The 21,415-nt window shown below is 42.2% G+C and overlaps 1 protein-coding gene across 3 annotated transcripts; it reads right to left on the bottom strand.

The window, feature by feature from the left end:
* Nucleotides 1–10,069: 10,069 nt before the first annotated feature.
* On the bottom strand, nucleotides 10,070–20,353 carry LOC308372621 (myosin heavy chain, fast skeletal muscle-like; the record flags this gene model as incomplete). Of its 3 annotated transcripts, none has more annotated exons than XM_080847838.1 (38): nucleotides 10,070–10,090; nucleotides 10,181–10,312; nucleotides 10,411–10,506; nucleotides 10,595–10,699; nucleotides 10,792–10,962; nucleotides 11,052–11,177; nucleotides 11,271–11,474; nucleotides 11,563–11,871; nucleotides 11,997–12,121; nucleotides 12,260–12,425; nucleotides 12,558–12,741; nucleotides 12,817–13,013; nucleotides 13,114–13,359; nucleotides 13,547–13,936; nucleotides 14,027–14,117; nucleotides 14,214–14,359; nucleotides 14,439–14,615; nucleotides 14,708–14,950; nucleotides 15,079–15,334; nucleotides 15,583–15,719; nucleotides 15,838–15,961; nucleotides 16,042–16,159; nucleotides 16,242–16,329; nucleotides 16,427–16,497; nucleotides 16,588–16,888; nucleotides 16,981–17,151; nucleotides 17,249–17,398; nucleotides 17,920–18,038; nucleotides 18,339–18,477; nucleotides 18,596–18,699; nucleotides 18,789–18,887; nucleotides 18,979–19,042; nucleotides 19,132–19,224; nucleotides 19,322–19,433; nucleotides 19,538–19,565; nucleotides 19,671–19,827; nucleotides 19,914–20,057; nucleotides 20,153–20,353. In XM_080847838.1, 38 exons carry the CDS (start codon nucleotides 20,351–20,353, stop codon nucleotides 10,070–10,072), a joined length of 5,805 nt encoding a protein of 1,934 aa, XP_080703964.1. The 3 variants fall into 3 exon arrangements, with proteins under 3 accessions (XP_080703964.1, XP_080703965.1, XP_080703963.1); XM_080847839.1 differs by having other exon boundaries at nucleotides 19,340–19,433; nucleotides 20,150–20,353; XM_080847837.1 differs by having other exon boundaries at nucleotides 20,150–20,353.
* Between the last annotated feature and the right edge of the window lie 1,062 nt (nucleotides 20,354–21,415).

The following is a 21,415-nucleotide window of genomic DNA, read 5'->3' on the forward strand; positions in this document are numbered from 1 at the left end:
GTCGTGTAGATAACCTTTATTCACATAAAATATGTCCCGTTAACTGAGTGCCGTGAGTCCGCCATCTTTGTTCGATATTTTTGGTTACTCCCGCCCCTATGAGCTACGCTGATGTGAGGATATTTTCAGCTTGGCTATGGTATCTGCTAGGCTGCGTCATAGGGCCCGTCGCGTGTTGACGTATCGAGTGCTCATTTGTCAACGGAGCATTTACATTCCGCTACTTCATTGGTCAGAATTGTCTTTGCTGTCCGATTATTTTGCCAGTAGGACCCCGTAAACAGTTAAATACCACTATCGTACAGTAGCCACTTACTTAGCATGCTAATAGCTACGTGATCAAGCTATTAAGAAAAGTCGTGATTCATTCCCGACACGAAACACTCGTTTTTTTTCTTGTAATCAACAACACAAAGATCTAAACTAATCATCCGTCGCAATACAAATTTAACATTTAGACTTACCTTTAACCAAACCTGATTTTGAATACAGCGGTAGGGGTAGTTAATAGCTCACTTAATACATCGGTTGGCAGTTTAAGAAAATGTTACTAACGTGTTTTTACGTGAGTGAATGTAACGCCTGGCCAACTATTACCTCTGAATGTCTAAACACGTTGATATTTACAGCAGGTATGCCATCAATACTTTCTCCAATATCATTTCATTTAAATTCATTGTCTTTAATAATAAAACTGTCTGTTATACAGTACTGTAAAAACATTCTAGACAACTAAGAAAACTTGTTTACAGGTCATTTTCATCGTTTGGCTTACATTTTTTTTTTTAAATGCACATAAACATGGCAGAACTATGACAGTGTACAGGATCTTTTTATTTCAATGTGAGACATGAAGTGTCAGGTGATTGCAGGAAGATAGGTCTTCAGGTGGAGGGTCTCTGTATGCTGAGGATCCCTTGCTCCACTGCTCTCTTCCTCACCATGGGTTGCTTTAAAAAATCTGCATGCAGCACAATCGTCTAAAACTCTCCATGTCCTCCTGAAATTTTAAATGTGAAAAGGAAGGGATACATGCAAACATCAATTAATCTTAATTCAATTAAGTATCTTAGTATTAAATAGAAGTGAGATCAGTATCATCATTGGAAGGTAAAGCCTAGTGTGTCATAGTTTGGGAAAGGGGGGCAATGTAAAGTCTTGCCATCCTGGTGTAAGGAGGATAGGTGCCAGTCTTCGGGTGGAATATCTCTGTATGCTGATGTCAGTCAAAATTCAATGATCTGTTAGATTATGTAGAGCTGCGGAAATATACAAAGCAAACTGCAAAGCATACATTTGTTTTTAAAACCGGCTGACTAACACAATTCAAACCTGTTTAGTTGAAAGCCCCTGTACTCAACACAGAGCGGAACAATCTATGGTTAAAGCTATGATATTGATACACGATATCCTTAAGGGCTAATTATAGGCTCGGCATTGGAGGGGGGAGAAAACTGACAAGACCAGTCTATCTACAAAAAATACAATGGTTTTAATAAATATAATGATATAATAACAATAATAATAATAATAACAGTAATACAAAAGAAAAGAGAGAGCTCTATTAATTATCAAATAAAATACAATTAAACAGACAAAACAAATAGTGTGTGCAATTGTGTTATCAGTGTAGGTGATGCTTAGCTTGCTCCAGTCCGGAAAAGTAGTTCAGTAGTTCTTGGGTAGCTCGCCATCCAATGTTCAAGGTGTAGAAAAAAATAAATAATCAGAGATCCGATCAAATATCAAAAACAGTTCACGTCAAGGAAAACAAGTAACAAAGTAAAGTACACGGACAACCTACAACCTGAGCAAGAGGGCACTCAGACAACCTAAAACGACGGTCTACAACCTGAGTAACAGAGGAGGGCAGATAATCTATAATGATGATACAGCTACAACAAGGGTGTCTTCTTCTGAAGTCAGGCTTTTAGCTAGGATTTTTTGAGAAACACAATATACATGAATAAATACCCCATTCAAATCGGACAGCTTTTTGTCTGTATTTCGTGCAAAATATGCATTTTAGATATTTATTTTACAATATGAAAATTCGGACCTCACAAATGCGTGATTTACCCAATCCACTACTCTATATCCAATGATGCATTTTAGCGGGCAATGGCTAATTTACCTCAGGTAACTTTTGGCGCACTTAACACCCTAGTTAGTCGTGTCATGGCTATTCACCTCAAGTAATGGCTATGTCATGGCTATTCACCTCAAGTAACAACATTAAAAGAAGCAGACAAAAAAAATGACTAATCATATTGTAAAGTAATGCGATAGATACTTGTTTGGATGCTCAACTCCGGTTTATTAACGATCGTGTGCCTCACTCACATCTGTCATACTAACCTCCTGTATAACCCATAGTATATGTGCAAGCACATTAACTACTGTATATGACATCTCCCCCTTTTTAAAGTGTTATGTCAATAACATCACAGGAACAGTTTAACTGAAAATGGCTATTCAACACGTCATAGCATAAACCAAGATTAACTTAAATTAACTTAAATGGAGACATTTCAACATACACAGGTCTCTTTCCCCTCAACCAACAGATAAACCTTATCAACAGATAAACATGTACAACTTTCTTTTTTTTTTCACAAATCAACAGTAACACATTAATGTCAATACAATTTTCTTTTTTTTTCAAAAGGGCATATGATCTGCACTTATTTACAGGTCAAGCCTGTCGATTTGCTTGCACAGCCGTCCCGATCTGGTCACAGTCTGACCGGGCAGAGGGGTTGTGGGTGTAGCCACACTCTGATTCACAGGAATGGTCTCTGACATGGTGGCTCCGTCAGAGTGTGTGTCTGTCCCTGTGATTTCCCTGTGCGCTGCTGGGATGGGCTGGGGAACTGGCCCTGGTTGGAGGTGACGGCGGTTCCGCCGCAGCTCCGCTCCATGCTGCGTCCTGATGACGAAGGATCTCGGGGTGGTGCTCTCGCTTGAGATCACCGCTGGCAAAGACCATGACTTTTCATGGTCCAACTTGGAGAATACAACATCTCCTGGTTGCAGGGCAGGTTAGGGCCTGGCTCCACGACGGCGGTTGAAGTAGTGAGCCTGTTTAGCCTTTTCCCTTCCGTCCCTCTCCTTCACAGCTGTCCTGCTAGGCCATTTGGGTAGGAGATTTTTCTCCAGAGTGGGGAGTGTGGTTCTGATTTTCCTCCCCATCAACAGCTCGGCTGGACTGAAGCCTGTGGTGGAGCACGGAGTGGACCTATAGCTCATCAGAGCCATCACAGGATCTTCTTGCTTGAGAATTTTCTTTGCCGTCTGTACGGCTCTCTCTGCGTGCCCATTGCCCTGTGGATGGTGAGGGCTGGATGTGCAGTGTTTGAAGTCGAGCTGCCTCGCGCACTCCTTGAACTCTGCACTTGAAAACTGGGGTCCATTATCACTCACCACCTCATCTGGAATGCCAAACCTGGCGAAGACCGCTTTCATTCTTTGAATTACATGTGCACTCGTTGTCGAGGGTAAGTGCAGTATCTCTAAGAACCTGGAGTAATAATCTGAGATTACCAGGTAGTTGTGGTGGTTGTGCTCACAAAGGTCCATTGCATTTCTCTTCCAGGGTCGCTCTGGAAGCGGTGTGGAAATGAGAGGTTCCTTTTGATGTGTTCTTTTCAGTTCACAGCACACCTGACATGACGTTACAAGCATGCTTATCTCCGTAGAGAGTCTGGGCCACCACACAGATGAGCATGCTCTCTCCCTACATTTGACTAGGCCCTGGTGCCCTTCGTGAATCTTCTGAAGGATCTCACCTCTCATTGACTTTGGCACGACAATCCTGCGTCCTCTGAGGACCAGGCCATTGTGTTCTGATAGCTCTGACTTCACTTGGACGTACTCGCTCGCGTCCATGGGCACATTGCTTAAGTGTTCAGGCCATCCGTTCTTTATGAGTTTCACAACCGACAGTAGTTCGGCATCGGCTGCTGTCGCCGTTCTGATTTCACATATCTTGCTTGATGATGCAGGGATTCCCTCTACTACACTATCCACATATGATGAGCTTGAACTGCTCCAGTCCATTGAGGTATCTGACAAACTTCTCGCATGCCCACACACCGGCCAGGCATTCGTTCTCTATCTGGGCGTAGCGTGTTTCTGCCTCAGTGAGCCGTCTGGAGCAATATGCCACAGGTTTCCACTGCTCCCGGTGGAGCTGAAGGAGCACACCCCCCAATCCATAACTACTTGCATCTGCTGACACAGCCGTTGGCTTGTTCAAGTCATAGAAAACGAGTACTGGTGCAGTTGACAACAGCTCCTTGATGAGTTCAAAAGCAGTTTGTTGTGCGTGGCTCCATGTCCATGAATTCTTGTCCCTCAAGAGCTCTACAGCGGCTGTCCTACGGTAGAGAGTCTGGGGATGTATCTTCCAAGATAATTTACCATTCCCAGTATCCTTCTCAATGCTTGCACGTCTGCTGGTGGTGGCAGCTGCCTTATAGCTTTCACTTTGTCTGGGTCAGGCCGGATCCCGGACCGGTCAATGAGATGTCCAAGGAACCGCAGCTGACTCTGTCTGATGGAGCACTTCTCACGGTTGAGCTTCAGACCAGCTGTCACAATGCGCTGCATTACCTTCTCCAGGCGACCGTCGTGCTGCTCTTGTGTGGTCCCATAGACAAGAATGTCGTCCATGAAGACCTCAACACCCTCCAGCCCCTGCAGGGTCTCCATCATCTTCCTCTGGAAGATTCCTGGTGCGCTCGTGATTCCAAAAGGTAGCCGCTTGAAGTTGAATCTGCCAAATGGTGTAATAAAGGTAGTGAGCTTACAGCTGTCTGGGTGCAGCGGTATCTGGAAGAACCTACTGGCGGCATCGAGCGAAGAGAAGATAGTGGCCCCACTCAGCTTTGCTGTAATCTCATCAGTAGTAGGCAGGATATACTGTTCTCTTTTCACTGCCTCATTCAGCCTCTTGAGATCAACACAGATGCGGGCTTTACCTGTGCTCTTCAAGACTGGCACCATGGGTGCACACCAGTCCGTGGGCTGTGTCACCCTCTCGATGATGCCATTTCCCTCCATCCTCTGGAGCTCCTCCTTTACCTTTTGCAGCATAGGGAGAGGCACGCGTCGTGCTGTGTATACAGCATATGGCTGAGCATTGTCTTTCAGCAGTATTCTCACTGGTTCAGTCTTTAAAGTCCCATGCGTGCCATATGCCTGTGGATGTCCTCTGTTGCACACCGTTTCATTCACTCTCCTCACTAGATTCATTTTCACAGACAGCGGCCTGCTGAGTAGGTTGTTGACCGTACGTCCACGGATGACATATGCTGTGAGTGGATGAGTCTTTCCTTTGTAGGTCACAGTGCTCTGGAACCGTCCTATGCACTGCAGCTCGCCCCCTGGGCTGTCCAGTGGCATATCTGCAGGCTGCAGTGCTCTTTTGGGCATGAGTGAGTGGTAGGACTCCTCGCAGATGACGTTAACATCGGCCCCTGTGTCGATTTTGAAGTCAACTGGTGTAGAGCCCACCAGTAACTCGACGGCCCATTGCTCTGGCGACCCGTCTGCTTTACTCACAGCCCCAAGAAAGTGTGACTGCTGCTCCGTTTGCTCTGTAACCTCACTCACTGCCTGCCTGCGCCTACACACTCTACTCCAATGTCCAACTTTGTTACATGTATTGCATGTGGAATTTCGAGCCGGGCAATTTTCATCTTTACTGTGCCACACTTTCCCACACAGTCCACATTGCCCTTTATTTCCCCCTTTTGGCTTACCGTAGTGATTGGGGTATTTGCTGCGCTCGTGAGTGACTTCTTGTATCACCCCCATTGACTCCCCTTGCATGCTGACTTGAGAAGCAACTTCTTCCGACTGCCTGACTGTCTCTATAGTCAGCGCTAGTGTTAAGTCCTTTGTCAGCTGCAATTTCCGTGAGACATCTTTGTCGAGTATTCCCACTACGATTCGGTCGCGGACATTCTCATCTCTGTTCCCGCCGAATTTGCAATGTTCTGCCAGTTCATACAAAGCCCTGATAAAAGTTTCAGCTTTTTCTCCTGGTCTTTGCACGCGCAGATGGAAACATGCACGTTCGTGTATTACATTCCTTCTTGGCACAAAGTAATCATCGAACTTTCCAAGCACCCTCTCATAATCATCTCTATGTGCATTATCTTCGAAGTTAAACGAACGGAAGATGTTCTCCGACTCGCTTCCCATAGCGTATATCAGACTGCTAACCTGCACAGCGCCATCTTCCTTGTCCAGCTTGGTTGCGATTCTGAATCTCACAAAACGCTGCCTCCACTCCGGCCACTCTCCTGGCCTATCGAAGGAAAAGTTTGTCAGAGGGGGAAACTTAGGCATGACTTCGTTTTCACTTCTGACACCATGTAAAGTAATGCGATAGATACTTGTTCGGATGCTCAACTCCGGTTAATTAACGGTTGTGTGCCTCACTCACATCTGTCATACTAACCTCCCATATAACCCATAGTATATGCGCAAGCCATTCATAGGTTAATTCATAGATTAATTCATAGGCTTGCAGTCGCCAATGACACTAGCTAGCTAGCTTTTGCCCATGTTACAACAGTAATAGTAATAACAAGATGGTACTTACCTTTGTATGCGTTAAGTCAAAGTTGAAGATGAAGTTCTCCTCACTTCTCGAAGTTCAACAATTTTCGAGAACTAGCCAGCAAACGGTTTCACTAGCTGGCTAGCTATAGTTAGCTTCAGTTAGCCAAACTGACTAATTGTATCGTGTTGTTTGACAAACCATGGCAGACAAAACACACAAAAAAAACTTCAATCACATTGTGACTTTGTGTTATGTGCCCCTACACAAACGTGGACTGTGCGTGTGTGTGAAGGTGGCTAGAATAAGCTAACGGTTTCGCTAGCTAGCTTTAGTTAGCTTCCGTTAACCAAACTAACTAATTGTACCGTGTTTTTTTGCCAAACCACGGCAGACAAAACGCTAAAAAAAAACCTTCGATCACATTGTGACTTTGTGTTATTTACCGCTACACAAACGTGGACTTTACTTGTCACAACGGTGTTTTGGGTATAATTACTTCGTTTTACCATTGTGCTGGTGGCTTTGACAGGCTGGGGTCCTGTTTAAATTATGCATTTTACATTCAGGCTTATATTTTACAGCTACGCTTTGACTCATTACGTCAACTCGCGACGGGCAAAATGGCGCCCCCTAGCAGATACCATAGCCAAGCTGAGAATATCCCCACACTGACTTCCAAATCACCCACACGCCGAAATGATTGGCTCTCAGCAGGCAGCAAGTCGCCTTCATTTGCATAGAGTTAAAAAATCCCCAACTTTCAGCAGCCAGGAGAGCCGACTTTTTCCTCAGCAGGTGTCGGCAGGCAACAGGACACTTCCATTCTATCCCAATGAGAGCGACACGATGTTGCGTCCCGTGGACACCCACCGTTAGGAGTCATTTTCTCCAGTCTTTTTAAAAAAGCTCGTAGCCTCGAGAGCTAGCCTGCAGCCAGATGCAGCTAGCCCATTCTCCTTAACACCTTATCTTTAATTTTTTTGGAACATCCACCGTTTTGCAACAAATAAAACACCAGCACTTGGACACTTTTGTGTGCTGTCCCTGTCTACATTGTGTACAGTTCGTTTTGTTTGGAACCATTGTCTCCAAGCAGTTTTGGAGGCACCGTATGTAGTTGCTCATATAATTGCTAAGCTTGGCAAACCCCATACAATTGCCAAAACACTGATTTTACTGGCCACGCAAGGTGTGTAGAAAAATGATTGCAGCTGCTAAACTCAGCGCAATAACTATGTCAAATGACACTGTATCACGCCGATTATCAAAAATCAGTTTGGGTCCTATTTTCAAAGAGGACTACCGTTCATTCGCCTGGGTTCGGGATCCATTTCTCTGCTCAGCAGACGGGCTGTCAATAGACAATGCAAGATGAGCTTATTGAGCTGAAGAGTGACAGTAGACTTAATCATCTGTTTACCACCTCCCCTCTTTCGTCATTCTGGGTAGCAATGATAACGGAATACCATCAGCTTTGCGAGTTTGTCTTAAAAATGCACATTCTTTTCGCGTCGCCATAGTTGTGCGAGGCAGGCTTTTCGAGCGCTCAAAACTAAATACCGTAACCGCACACAGATCGAGGATGACCTGAGGATATGTTTGTCAAACATTGCCCCGAGATTTGAGGACCTTTGCCAGGCAAAGAAAGCTCATGTTTCACATATACTGACCTGTAAGATTTGTTTTGTAAAGATCATAAGAGGCCCATAATAATAACAGTATCCTCCTAATGATAGCAATAATAACACTTATTATTATTCTGACTATATTATGATTATGATAGTAATAATACAAAAATACTAATTGGTCGACAAACATAAATTATAATAATAATGATGGTGATAATAATGATGATTATTATAATAAGAAAGCATGCAGGCTCACATAGCTGCTAATATTAATACTGAAAATAATAATAATAAATAGTTATAATAATTGCATGTATCGGCCTAACAATAACAATAGCCTAACCTTGACATGACAGGCATATCAATAACAATATGCTATCTATCTATCTATATATGGTGGTGTAGTTGAGGGTGGTGGCGGCGGGCGGTGGGGGGGCCCCAACTACCCCTAACCAGCTTTGGGGGGGCCCAGCTCGCAAAAGTTTGAGAACCCCTGCTATAGAGCAATACTCTAATACAATTAATGGGCACAAGTCAGACACACCTTGACTTTCTTGCAAAAAACGCACATTCATAATATTATAATTACAGGCCTATAATTCCTGCACGTTTTTTGTTTTTCTGAATTGTGTGAAATGGCTTATACAAATAGGTAATACTGAACGATTATGTGTCACCAAGGGCAAGGTGAATTGGTTTAGTCTCAACTTCTGTACGAGTGACAGTGTTGGAGTGCAGGGATGGAGAATTTGTTGATTGTCGAGTGCAAAATAAGCACAGAGATGGATAGGAAAAGGGCAAAATCCGTCAGGTGCCCAATTTCGGAAAAAAAAAGAAAAGAAGAAGAGGAGAAACGAGCAAAACATAAAAGTATGCCACTATGTTCACTATGTTCTCTCTGTTTGATTACGGTATCCATGTAGTAATGAAGGGCTAATGTTAATTGGTGGTAGGCTATAACTCTTACATTTGTTAGCCTGCTGTTCTGCTGCCTATGATTATACAACAATAAATCGGTTTTAACTCAACACACACGAGATCTAATTTCGCGATAAGACTGTGCTTTGCAACAAAACTGTTACACATTCAGTTTTAGGTTCATCATTGACGTTGGACCGTGTAATTAGCCAACGGAATGTTCATATTTTCTGTAGGCAGTTTCAAAGACGGAACATTTGCCATTTGCTTTTTCATTCCCATTGATTCCCTTAAGTGTGTTATTTAAACTTCTCTGTAAAGGATTTGTGCAATTGTGCTCGGAGGGGGTCTCGCCCGGGGCGTATTTCCATGTAGAACCGCCACTGCGAGCAGGGGCGTCCCTTTCTACCTTCAAGAAGCTCTTGAAGACCCAACTCTTCAGAGAGCACCTCCCTTACTAACTGGCACCTTGGCTTAACTTGCACACTTGCACAGTCCCGCACTTCTATTTCTTTCTATGTCGTTTTCTATTTTTTGAAAAAAAAGCAGTATTTATTTATTTATTGTTACACCAGGTTTTATTGCTCTTAGCTTGACTGTTCTCTCCCTTGTACGACGCTTTGGACAAAAGCGTCTGCTAAATGACTAAATGTAAATGTTATCCTCCAGTTTCCTCTTCTTGGCAGTCAGCTCAGCATTGATTTCCTCTACATCTCCCAGTCTTTCGGTTTTCTCCTTGAGTTTGGCCTCAAGCTGGATCTTACTCTTGATCAGACCCTCACACCTCTCCTCAGCATCTGAGAGATTCTCAGACCCGTACAATGGAAAAGAAGTCAGAGTACACAATATTCAGAAGGATAAATATTTATTAAGTAGTATGCATTGTTACAGAACAGTCTCATTCACCAGGATTTTTAATCCAGATGAAAGTGACATGGATTCCGAGAGTTTACTCTGCAGCCTCTTTGCCCTTTAAAAAATAACAAAGAAAATGAATTTACTATATGACAAATACAAATCAATGACAATAATAATATGTGTTCAGAAAACATTATCTTACCTTTCCAGCATCGCGGGTCTTGGACCTGAGCTTGTTGACTTGGGACTCAGCAATGTCTGCACGCTCCTCAGCCTCCTCCAGCTCATGCTGAACCTTCCTGCACTTGGACAGGTGAGTATTGGCCTGTTCCTCCTGTTGTATTTGAAATTGAGTCCAATTAATACAGAAAAACAAAACAAGAGTGTCAATGCAGATTTTTTCCTGTAAAGCAAAGGTAGAAAAATACTCACTGCTTCCTCAGCCTGCCTCTTGTAGGCCTTGACCTTCAGCTGCAGCTTGTCAACCAGATCCTGCAGTCTGTTGACGTTCTTCTTGTCCTCTTCAGTCTAAAATGAAAAGAAAAGTTTGTCAAGAAATGTCCTCCCTTAGCAGATTTTGCGTGCAGTTCTAAAGTAAAGAGGAGAGCTTTCTTACCTGGTAGGTGAGCTCCTTCACCCTCCTCTCGTATTTGCGGACTCCCTTGACAGCATCAACACCACGTCTCTGTTCAGCCTCAACCTCACCTTCCAGTTCACGAACCTTAACATGAAAAATATTTCCATTTCAGATACTGACCCCTGTTTTGTTATGATGAGTAAAACATATTCATTCAGTCGTATTTTGTTACCTACCCTGGACTCCAGTTTCTGGAGTTGTTTCTTGCCACCCTTCATGGCCAGATTCTCAGCCTCATCCAGGCGGTGCTGCAGATCCTTGACAGTAACTTCCAGGTTCTTCTTCATCCTCTCCAGATGAGCACTGGTGTCCTGCTCCTTCTTCAGTTCCTCTGCCATCATGGCAGCCTAGATGACAAAATAGTGTTTTTTTCAATAACAAAATAAAAGTAAAAATACTTAAAATATAATGCTCGTTTCAGAAAAAGAAACCTTACATCAGTGATGGCTTTTTTGGCCTTGTCCTCAGCATTTCTTGCCTCCTGGACAATGTCATCAACTTCACCTTGGACCTGAACAAAGTCAGCCTCAAGCTTCTTCTTGGTGTTCAGCAGACTTGTGTTCTAGTGTGGAGAAAGAAACAACCTCAGTTATATTTAGCTGGAATGCTGGAATTGTTTCTTTCATAAGTTAAAACAACCATTTTTATTCTCTACCTGGGAATGCAGGAGGCCAACACGCTCACTGGCGTCAACCAGCTCCTGCTCAGCCACTTTGCGGCCTCTCTCTGTCTGCTCCAGAGCAGCTCTAAGCTCCTCAATCTCAGCCACCATCAGGGTGTTCCGGCGCTCCACCATGGCAGCCTGCTCCTTCATGTCTTCCTGTCCTCTGACAGCATCATCAAGGTGCAGTTGAGCATCCTGGTTGACAGAGAAATGTATGGTCTTTGCTATACTGCATTGGTGTAATCACTGTGAAAACAAAACACTGAATATTTGTACTGCTGACCTTGAGCTGACCCTGGACGGTCCTCAGATGTTTCTGGGACTCAGAAGCCTGGCGGTTAGCGTGGCTCAACTGAACTTCCATCTCATTGAGGTCTCCCTCCATCTTCTTCTTGATTCTCAGGGCATCATTCCTGCTCCTGACCTCAGAGTCCAGGGTGCTTTGCATGGAGTCAGTCACCCTCTGGCTGTTCCTCTTGATCTGCTCCATCTCCTCATCCTTCTCTGCAAGCTTCCGGTCAATCTCACCCTTGACCTGGTTCAGCTCAAGCTGGACACGGAGAATCTTGGACTCCTCATGCTCAAGAGTTCCCTATTTTAAATAGAGTGTAAAACAAAGAATTTTAACATATGACCAAATGCTTGATATATTAAGATGTCCTGATGTCCTTAAGATTGAATCTCTCCACTCCATCCAGTTGGATTTTGTATTTGTACCTCAGCCTCCTCCAGGGCAGTCTGGATCTCCGTCTTCTCAGTCTCAACACTCTTCTTGGCCTTCTCCAGCTCATGAATGCTCTTTCCAGTCTCACCCAGTTGCTCAGTCAGGTCAGAGATCTCCTCTGCAAAAATACATTTAAAACACTTAACACAAAGTCAGCTACCTATGTTCTATTGATTTTCGTTCCAGGATAAAACACTTTGTGTTCAAGCTTCTCTTAACAAGCGATTTGGAAGTTTTTAAGGCCATCTTGACTCACGTTGGAGGTTCTTGTTCTCCCTCTTAAGAGTCTCCAGCTGGTCAAGAGCCTCCTCATAGGAGTTTTTCATCTTAAACAGCTCAGTGCTGAGAGAGCGAGCCTCTTTCTGGGCACCCTCCAACTCTGCCTGACCTTCCTCATACTTCTGCTTCCATTCTGCCAAGACCTTTGAAAAGCAGGTTGTGTTTTGTGTTAATTTCACATACAAGACATTGCTACCAATACTCCATATGTCCATAATACATATTAAGAAACTTAATTTGTCCTACAATACAATAATTCCAGATAGAGGTATTACCTTGTCAAAGTTCCTCTGCTTCTTGTCAAGGTTGGCAGCCAGACCATTGGCTCTCTCCACATCAACCATGAGGTCCTCAACCTCAGCCTGGAGTCTCTGCTTGGTCTTCTCCAGAGAGGCACACTTGGAGTTGACAGCTTCAATTTGTTCCTCAGCATCCTGCAGACGCTGAGCAAGCTTTTTTCTGATAATAAAATGATAGATTTTTTCAACATAGATCTACATATTAAATGCATATGTTCGAGTGAGTGTTGCTTACTTGGACTCCTCAAGCTCTTCAGTGCGCTGGATGGCATCAGTTTCATACTTGGTCCTCCACTGAGCAACCTCACTGTTGGCCTTGGACATGCCACGCTGCAGCTCAGCCTTTGCCTCCTGCTCTTCCTCAAACTGCTCCCTAAGAAGGTCACAGTCATGGCGCGCAGACTGAACAGCATGGGCCAGGGCGTTCTTTGCCTGTTTGTGGAAAATAATTTGTGTAAGTAAATAGAAGTCCCTATGCCCAATACCCTCGGTATAATGATAATTGGTATGGTATTGTGTTCAGATTCATTACCTTGATTTCCTCTTCATTCAGCCTCTTCAGCTCCTCAATTTGCTGAGTGAAAGCCTGTTTGCTTCTACTCAGCTGAGACACAAGACCATCTTTTTCCTCAACCTGGCGGTTGAGTTCACCATTTTCAGTCTGAAGTCTTGCTCTCTGAGCACTGAGGTCGTTGACCTGGCGCGCACCCTCATCGCTCTTGGCCTTGATTTCACTGAGTTGGTCCTCAAGGGTACGGCACATCTTCTCAAGATTTCCCTGTTTGCGAAAGTAAAATTAATAAGCAACACAAAAGTCAGAAGTGCTAATGGCAATTATTATCATTGTGCTTGACAACATTTAATACAAAACATACAAGAATATGTAAGTTTTGTATCATTGTTTGCAGTATGATATTGTTTGCAGCTAGAGTTAGTTAGAGCATTAAGGTATAAATGTCTCAAACCTTAGTTTTAGAAACTCCCTCCATGTTGCTTGAGAGATCATCAATCTCCATCTTGTATTCACTTTTCTCCTTCTCAAGCTTCTGCTTGACACGCTGGAGGTTGTCGATCTGTTCTCCCAGCTCGGCCACGCTATCAGCCTGCTTCTTACGGAGAGCTGCAGCAGTGGCTTCATGCTGCAGAGTAGTCTCTTCAAGGTCACGACGCAGCTTCTGGAACTCAGCCTCACGCTTCTTGTTCATCTCAATTTGAGCAGCAGTAGCACCACCAGCCTCCTCAAGCCTCTCACTGATCTCCTCAAGTTCCCTGGAGAGATCAGCTCTCTGCTTCTCAACCTTCGCACGAGCTGCACGCTCAGCCTCAATCTCTTCTTCAAGTTCTTCAATGCGGGCCTATTGGTTGTTAAAAAGAAATAAGTGATACTAAGAAAGATCAGGCAGATGATAATAAACACTATTCGGTACTGAAGATGTGAAACAAACCTGAAGCTCCTTGATCTTCTTCTGGAGCTGAGCACCCAATGATTGTTCATCCTCAATCTTGCTAAGGAGCTGGCTTGTTTCAAAGTCCTTCCTGTTTCATTGTAAATTAAAATAGTTGTTAATGGCTGCCTTATAGAAAAAAGGACTGAAATAGGAGTACATGTTTGCATGTATAATTCTACATTACTTCTTCAGCTTCTCATCAGACTGCTGCTTGTCATTCTCAAGATCCATGACATTCTCCTGGGACAGTTTCAGGTCACCCTCAAGCTTTCTCTTGGCTCTCTCAAGGTCCATGCGGAGCTTCTTTTCTTGCTCCAGGGAACCCTCAAGCTGCAGATACAATGCATAAAGTCATTAACAACACAATGATATATGTGCTTTTCTTTACACTGACAAGCCCTTTACTCACGTCATCCACTTGCTGTTCAAGCTTAGTCTTGGATTTGGTCAGAGTGTTGACTTTGTCTTCCTCTGCCTGGAGATCATCAAGAGTCTGCTGGTGGGCCTCTTGGAGGGCTTTCTTCTCCTTTGTCAGCTTGGCAATGGCCTCATCCTGAGAGGCCATCTCCTCTGTCAGGTTCTTGACCTACACATAGAATGTTTCATATCAATATCGGAAAAACTTCATAAAGACTTCTTCGAAATAAAATGTTTTTTTTTTTTTTTAGGAATCTAAACCTTGTTCTCAGTGGCATGTTTCTCCTTCTCCACTTTGGCCAAGGTCAGCTCCAGATCATCAATGTCCTTCTTGAGCTCAGAGCACTCATCCTCTAGTTTCCTCTTCTTGGCAGTCAGCTCAGCATTTATTTCCTCTTCATCCTCCAGTCTCTCGGATGTCTCCTTGAGTTTGGCCTCGAGCTGGATCTTACTCTTGATCAGACCCTCACACCTCTCCTCAGCATCATTGAGGGTCTCACCGCTCTACAGTTAATGCAAGATGAAAGGATGAAATCTGATTTGTATTGAAAACATAATTCTCAGACGGGTTAGTGATTTGAATATTGCAATAATGTGAAAAATTGTTATCCATTGCACAGTTATACACTTACAGATGCCATTTGCAGATGCAGGTCATTCCTCTCTTGCACAATAGACACCATTTTCTCCTCAAGCTCCTTCTTCCTGGCATCAACCTTTGCAAACATGTCTTTGAGTTTTGCATGCTCCTCCTTCAGGCTAACCAGTTCCTTCTCAGTTTCAGCACTCTGAAGCAGAGGCTTGATCTTGTAGTACACCTTCATCCATGGCCAGTGCTTCACATTAATGAATGAGCGGACATTCATCTGGATAGTGAAGATTGCATCTCTGCAAAAAAGGTTGATTTGTTGATTAAACCGTGTTGAAGCTTACTGAATAGATCAGAGGGATTCTGTCAAACACTGACAGTGATTAGTCCAGTCTTTTATCTGTGTTGATGGAAATTATCTCTGTTTTGTACGTTTGTACTTTCATTCAACACAACCTATTGTGTTACAATTAAAAAACCTGCAATGCTATGATTAATGGCAGATCATTTTGTTGAGTGTGATTCCACCAAATTCATCACACATTACCTCCTTTCCATCATCGTGACAAACTCCCTCCTCATCAGGTATGCACGACACAGAGCCTGAGTCATTGTGACCAGGGAAACCAGTTTCTCATCTCGCATCTCCTCAAGGGTACCAAGCAGACCAGCTTTGAAGAACACCTAAAATAGAAGAAAAAAATATATGAGGTGTGTAATTGAAGGCAGAAATTGACATACTGTTCACACTAATTCAATATTTATCCATTATAACAGATATAAGATAAAAGACATTCTCCACCTTAGTGTGTCCAAACTTGTACTCATCGTGATCAACATCGATGGATCCCAAGAGCTTCTCAGCAGCCTTCTTGTTATCAATGAACTGACCCTCAGGGATAACACTGGCATTCAGTACTTTGTATCTGTTGTCATTAATAAGAAAAACATTATTTTCCCCATATAAAACATATATGAGAAATTGTGTATATTGTTGCATGTTTACCTCTGCTTGAAGTCAGCATACATGATTCTGCTTGGGAAACCCTTTCTACAAATTCTGATACCCTCCAGTACACCATTACACCTGAGCTGGTGGATGACCAGGAAGTTTTGCATATAACCTGTGAAAATGCAGAGATGTAAAATGTTCAACCAAATACAAGGTGTTGAATAATAGACATGTCTTAATTTAAAGCCCATTACCTGGTTTCTTAATTTCATTGGGAATCAGACAACGCACAAAATGAGGATGGGTGGCCCTCAGGTTGGTCATTAGTTTACCCAAGTTCTCCTGTTGAGGCAAGAATGTATACAATTTGAATCATACAGTTCATTGTGCTGGGACAATTATTGATTGATCACTTTCTTCTTGATATTAAAACACATACCCTGAACTGTGAGGACACAGTCTGCATGGCGCCACCCTTCTTCTTACCACCTTTCTTAGCACCACCACTCTCTGATGACATTAAAATTATGAAATAGATTATTGAGTTATAGAATCTATTATAAATGCAATTTGTAAATTAGCTTTTTGACATGTTATTACCCTCAACAACAGGTGGGTACAGCAAAGGCAACAGTTTGACTGATGACTTTTGGTACAGCTGCACAACAGAGTCGTTCAGTGGATCCTTGTTCTTGTCCAACCATCCAGTAACATTGTAGTCCACAGTGCCAGCATAGTGCACCAGGGAGAAGTGAGCTTCAGCTTTGCCTTTCTTAGGCTTGGGCTTCTCAAAGGCTTGGTTCTTTCCAAGATGCTGGGCATACAGCTTGTCCTTGAAAGTGGTGTCAGAGGCCTTGGGGACAATGCACTCCTCTTCAAGGATGGCAAAGATACCCATGGGCTGTTGAAAAATAAGATTGCTTAGTTATAAAAGTGGACATCATGAAACTATACAAATCTAACACTGTGCTATGTGGATTGATTGAAACTGACCCTTTCAATCAGCTCAATGCAGGCAGCCAAGTCCATGCCAAAGTCAATGAATGCCCAAACAATGCCCTCTTTCTTGTACTCCTCTTGTTCCAGGACAAACATGGTGTGGTTGAAGAACTGTTGCAGTTTTTCATTGGTGAAGTTGATACACAGCTGCTCCATGCTGTTGTACTGTGTTGGATACATATTCAAACATTATTTGAGAGTGGCACTCTAAGTCACTAGAAACAAATATTGTTAGTGAAGAATCATATCATTTTGTCCTCACATCAAAAATCTCAAATCCAGCAATGTCGAGCACACCAATGTAGAACTGACTTGACTTCTTGGTGTCCAGCATCTCGTTGATACGAACGACCATCCACAAGAACATCCTCTCATAGATAGATTTGCACAAGGCTGACACTGAGTTGTTGACCTAAAACAATATGTAAGGATTACTACCTACTTACTATGATGATAAAAGACAGGGTTTTCAAAAAAATCCTGGAAAAGTCATGGAGTTTTTAAATCCGATTTTCCAGGACTAGGAAAGTCATGGAATTCAGTTAAGTCACTGAAAGTTCTGGAAACGTCAAGAAATCATTTTTTTGTTGAATGTAGGTCTAATGAAATGAATTATGTTTTTGTACTCTTCCATGGATAATGCTTTTGTTGTGCCTGATGCAGTAACTACTTCAATTGACATAGTCTGTCTAATAGAAAAGTAATGGAAAAGGTTGTTATTTACCCAATCTGTGCTGTAAAGTATATAATTCTGTTTATTAATAAGCTTGTGAAGATTCATGGAGATTTAATTAAAGGTCCTTGAAAAGTTTTGAAATGTTGTCAATGATAACGGGTGTGAACCATGAGAAAGAAAATACCAGCAGTAAAATTCTTGTCAAACAATGTCAAAATCCTTGTCCTCTTTAGTCAACCATGTAGTATGTGAGATACCTGTGGACAAGTCTGACTCTTGGTGACAAACTCAGTTCCGACTTTCACCCTTGGGTTACACAGAGCCTTCAGCATATCAGCAGAGTTCAGGCCCAGGAGGTAAGCGACTTTATCAGCATCTTAAAACAACAAAGCGTTTAAGTGAGTAATTTATATCAATATTTTACCCAGGAAAGTCATTCTTAACCTAAATTGAGAGGCCACAACAAAATTACTTATGAATGACATTGTTGATATATTTACAGGTTTCTGTTGTAGGTAATACATATAATATATGAATAACTATAATCAGAGGAAAAGTACAACTTGAAGTTAATATACATGCTGATCTATCTTTAAATTAAATTACTTCAATAAATAAGACTACCTAGTAGTTATCACTAGAACTGACCCAAGTTCAGTAGAGTTTTTAAACCTACCCTCAGTGCCATCAGGCTCAGCCTGCTCCTCACGCTGCTTATTCTTGAATTTCAAATTGCCATGATGTAGCACAGCACCAGTCAGTTTCCAAATGGTGACTTTCTCCTCTGCAGTGAAACCCAGGATGTCAATGGCATCCTGCAATTACATGCATAAATACATTTTAAGCACATCATTATTTTGAATCACTAGTTTTTTAAAGAATGTCATTCTCATTGTATTCATTGTCCAGAAGAAACACTCATGGATGTCTCACATCTGTGGCGTCCAACTCTTCTTTGTCATTAATGCTGGCCACAGTGATCTGACCCTGACTGCACATGGGGAAATCATAGGGGTTGCTTGTGATGAGGCACATTTCTGTAGAGGGGGAAAACAATAATTTGTTGTTGCAAATTAATAATTACATGTAATGTTTTTTGATTGCTGGTTGAAAATAATATCCCTACCAATTATCTCGGGCTTGTGGTTGGTCATCATCTGGAAGAAGATGTGGTAGCCTCTCTCATCAGGAAGCTGAAATGTCACTCTTGACTTTTCCAGCAGGTCTGTTAAGTTGGGGAGGAATATATTTTAATTTCACAAAATGAAGGTAGCAATAATGTAATATTTGTATAATTACAGGATAATTATACTTACAAGTCTCAATATCAGCTTTAGCCAGTTTTCCAGTTGCGCCAAAGTGAATTCTGATAAATTTTCCCTGTTTTAGACAGAATTATATCCTAAGAAATTGTATCTTATTAATAACCACAGAACTGAGGCCAGAGTTGAAATAAGAAGTTAACTTACAAAACGGGAAGAATTGTCATTCCTCACAGTCTTGGCATTACCATAAGCCTCCAACAGAGGGTTGGCAGCAATAATCTGGTCTTCAAGAGAGCCCTGCAAGTGGAAAAAACATTCAAAGAATATGTTGTTATGAAGAGAATGTTTGTGTTGCTTTATGATAATAAGCACATAAATGTGTAAGGGGTCTGACCTGCATCTTTCCAGGCACTGCCTCTGCCTTTTTTCCACTAGCCACTGCAATTGTTGCAAAGTACTGGATGACACGTTTGGTGTTCACAGTCTTGCCAGCACCAGATTCTCCGCTAGATTAAACAGAAGGTATTGAAAATTTTCAGATTAAAATTGTGTGTGCGACAAGGTAGCACAGAAGATAATGCAAAGTTTTAAGTCATGCATTGACACTTACGTAATCAGAACAGACTGGTTCTCCCTGTCTGTGGGACAAATGCAATTTTAGATAAATCACTTTTTTGAATTAGTTCATGAACAAATATGTAATTAAATCTTATTATTTAGTTGCTTTGAAAATTAATGCTAACCTTGGAGCATGAACTGATAAGCATTGTCAGAGACAGAGAAAATGTGGGGTGGGGCCTCCATACGCTTCTTGCCTCTGTAAGCATCCACCACTTCTTGGTCATACACAGGGAGCCACTTGTAGGGGTTCACAGTGGCACAGAAAAGTCCAGAGTAGGTCTAGAATGAGGAAATAAAGGGGATTGGTTTCACAGCTGTTTTATTTTTATCATAGTTTTTCATCTGTGAGAAAGCATAAAGCTTACGTAGATCATCCATGCTGCGTAACGCTCTTTGAGGTTATACAGGACAGAGGCTTCATTGAGGTGGGTCATCATGGCCATGTCCTCAATTTTGTCATACTTGGGAGGATTCATGGGGTGGACATCAGCCTCCGCAACGGTTCTTTCCTAAAACAAATGGACAATATAAAGAGATAAAGGCAAGAAACTTTCTGTTTAATAGTCAATCATTTTCTTAACTAAGAACCTTGCTAACATACCTCCTTGGATTCAAGCAGTTCAACAGTGACTTTGCCACTATCTTTACTCTTGATTTTAGCCTTCAAGTACAACTCCTCCTTGTCAACTACATAGCAAGCTGACTTTGCATCAAAGGGCATGGTTTGGGCCTCAAGTCTCTCCTTCTCAGGCTTACGGAGGTAAATGGCAGCCTTGCCATAAGTGGCCATGTCCGCGTCCCCCATGGTTGAGGTTTACTGTTGGAAGAAAAAGCATGAACATGTCATTTTGTAAAAAGAAAGATTACAACCACGAACTGTAAGAAACATAATTCAACCTTGCAACATAGCATATCTGAAATAAGTAAACAAACTAACAACTGGATGTGTTTTTTTTTCTTTTTTGTAGTGACTATGTATGAGCCAGTCAAGATCAACAGTAAATATTTACATTTTATCTAATGAGAGAAACAGGTAATAATTTTAAACCATTGGTATCTTGCTAAACAGTCAATGTAGAAATTGGGTTCAAAATGCACCCTACAGAGAGTCTCTTCTCTTACAGTATTTTTTATATTTGAAGTGACGTCTTCAGAGAACCTCACTGAAGCCTGGTCAAAGGAGATATAACCTTTGCACATGAATAAAAGTAGCTAAAAACCAGAATAGGTGATAACTGTCCAGCCAAAGACTGTGTGTACAGCTCAGAAATCTCGGATTTAAGGACCAAATCTGGAAAATATGCATACCTTTGATTGAGAAAGTTTTGACTGAAGTGGAAAGGGTATTCTGAACTTTTGTTATAGGTATATATTTTCGTTGGTAGTTGAGTGGCTTGCTTGCTATTATTTAAAAAGGTAACTTAAATTGCTGTATTGATAGTCTGTTAAGAAGCAGATAAACTTACTTGTTCTTTCCCGTATCAGATGAAATGTCCACAACCGTCAAATAGTCTAAAATGATGGGAGTAAGAGGTCAGACGATATATTATATATAAATGCAAATAGTAAAAACTGCCAAGCCAATCGAACTCTCCCATGTTTCAGAGAACATCAGAGTTTACCATGCAGTCACAGCATGTCAACTTACTGTGCACTGGAACCCCCTTGTCTCTGTGGACCTCTGGGATCCTCCAGGGCTTTATATTGTGACCATCTGCAAACTCAGCAGGATCCAAATAGGGAAGGCTTGGAATGGTTTTGTATATTTAAACATGCCGTCAAGCATGCCATCACATAAACACATTGACAAACTAACATGTTATGAAATGAGCAGCACGTATACTTCATTGACGGGATGTGGTAATGA

This window comes from Sprattus sprattus (genome assembly GCF_963457725.1).
Source record: "Sprattus sprattus genome assembly, chromosome: 11".
NCBI classification, from domain to species: Eukaryota; Metazoa; Chordata; class Actinopteri; order Clupeiformes; family Clupeidae; genus Sprattus; species Sprattus sprattus.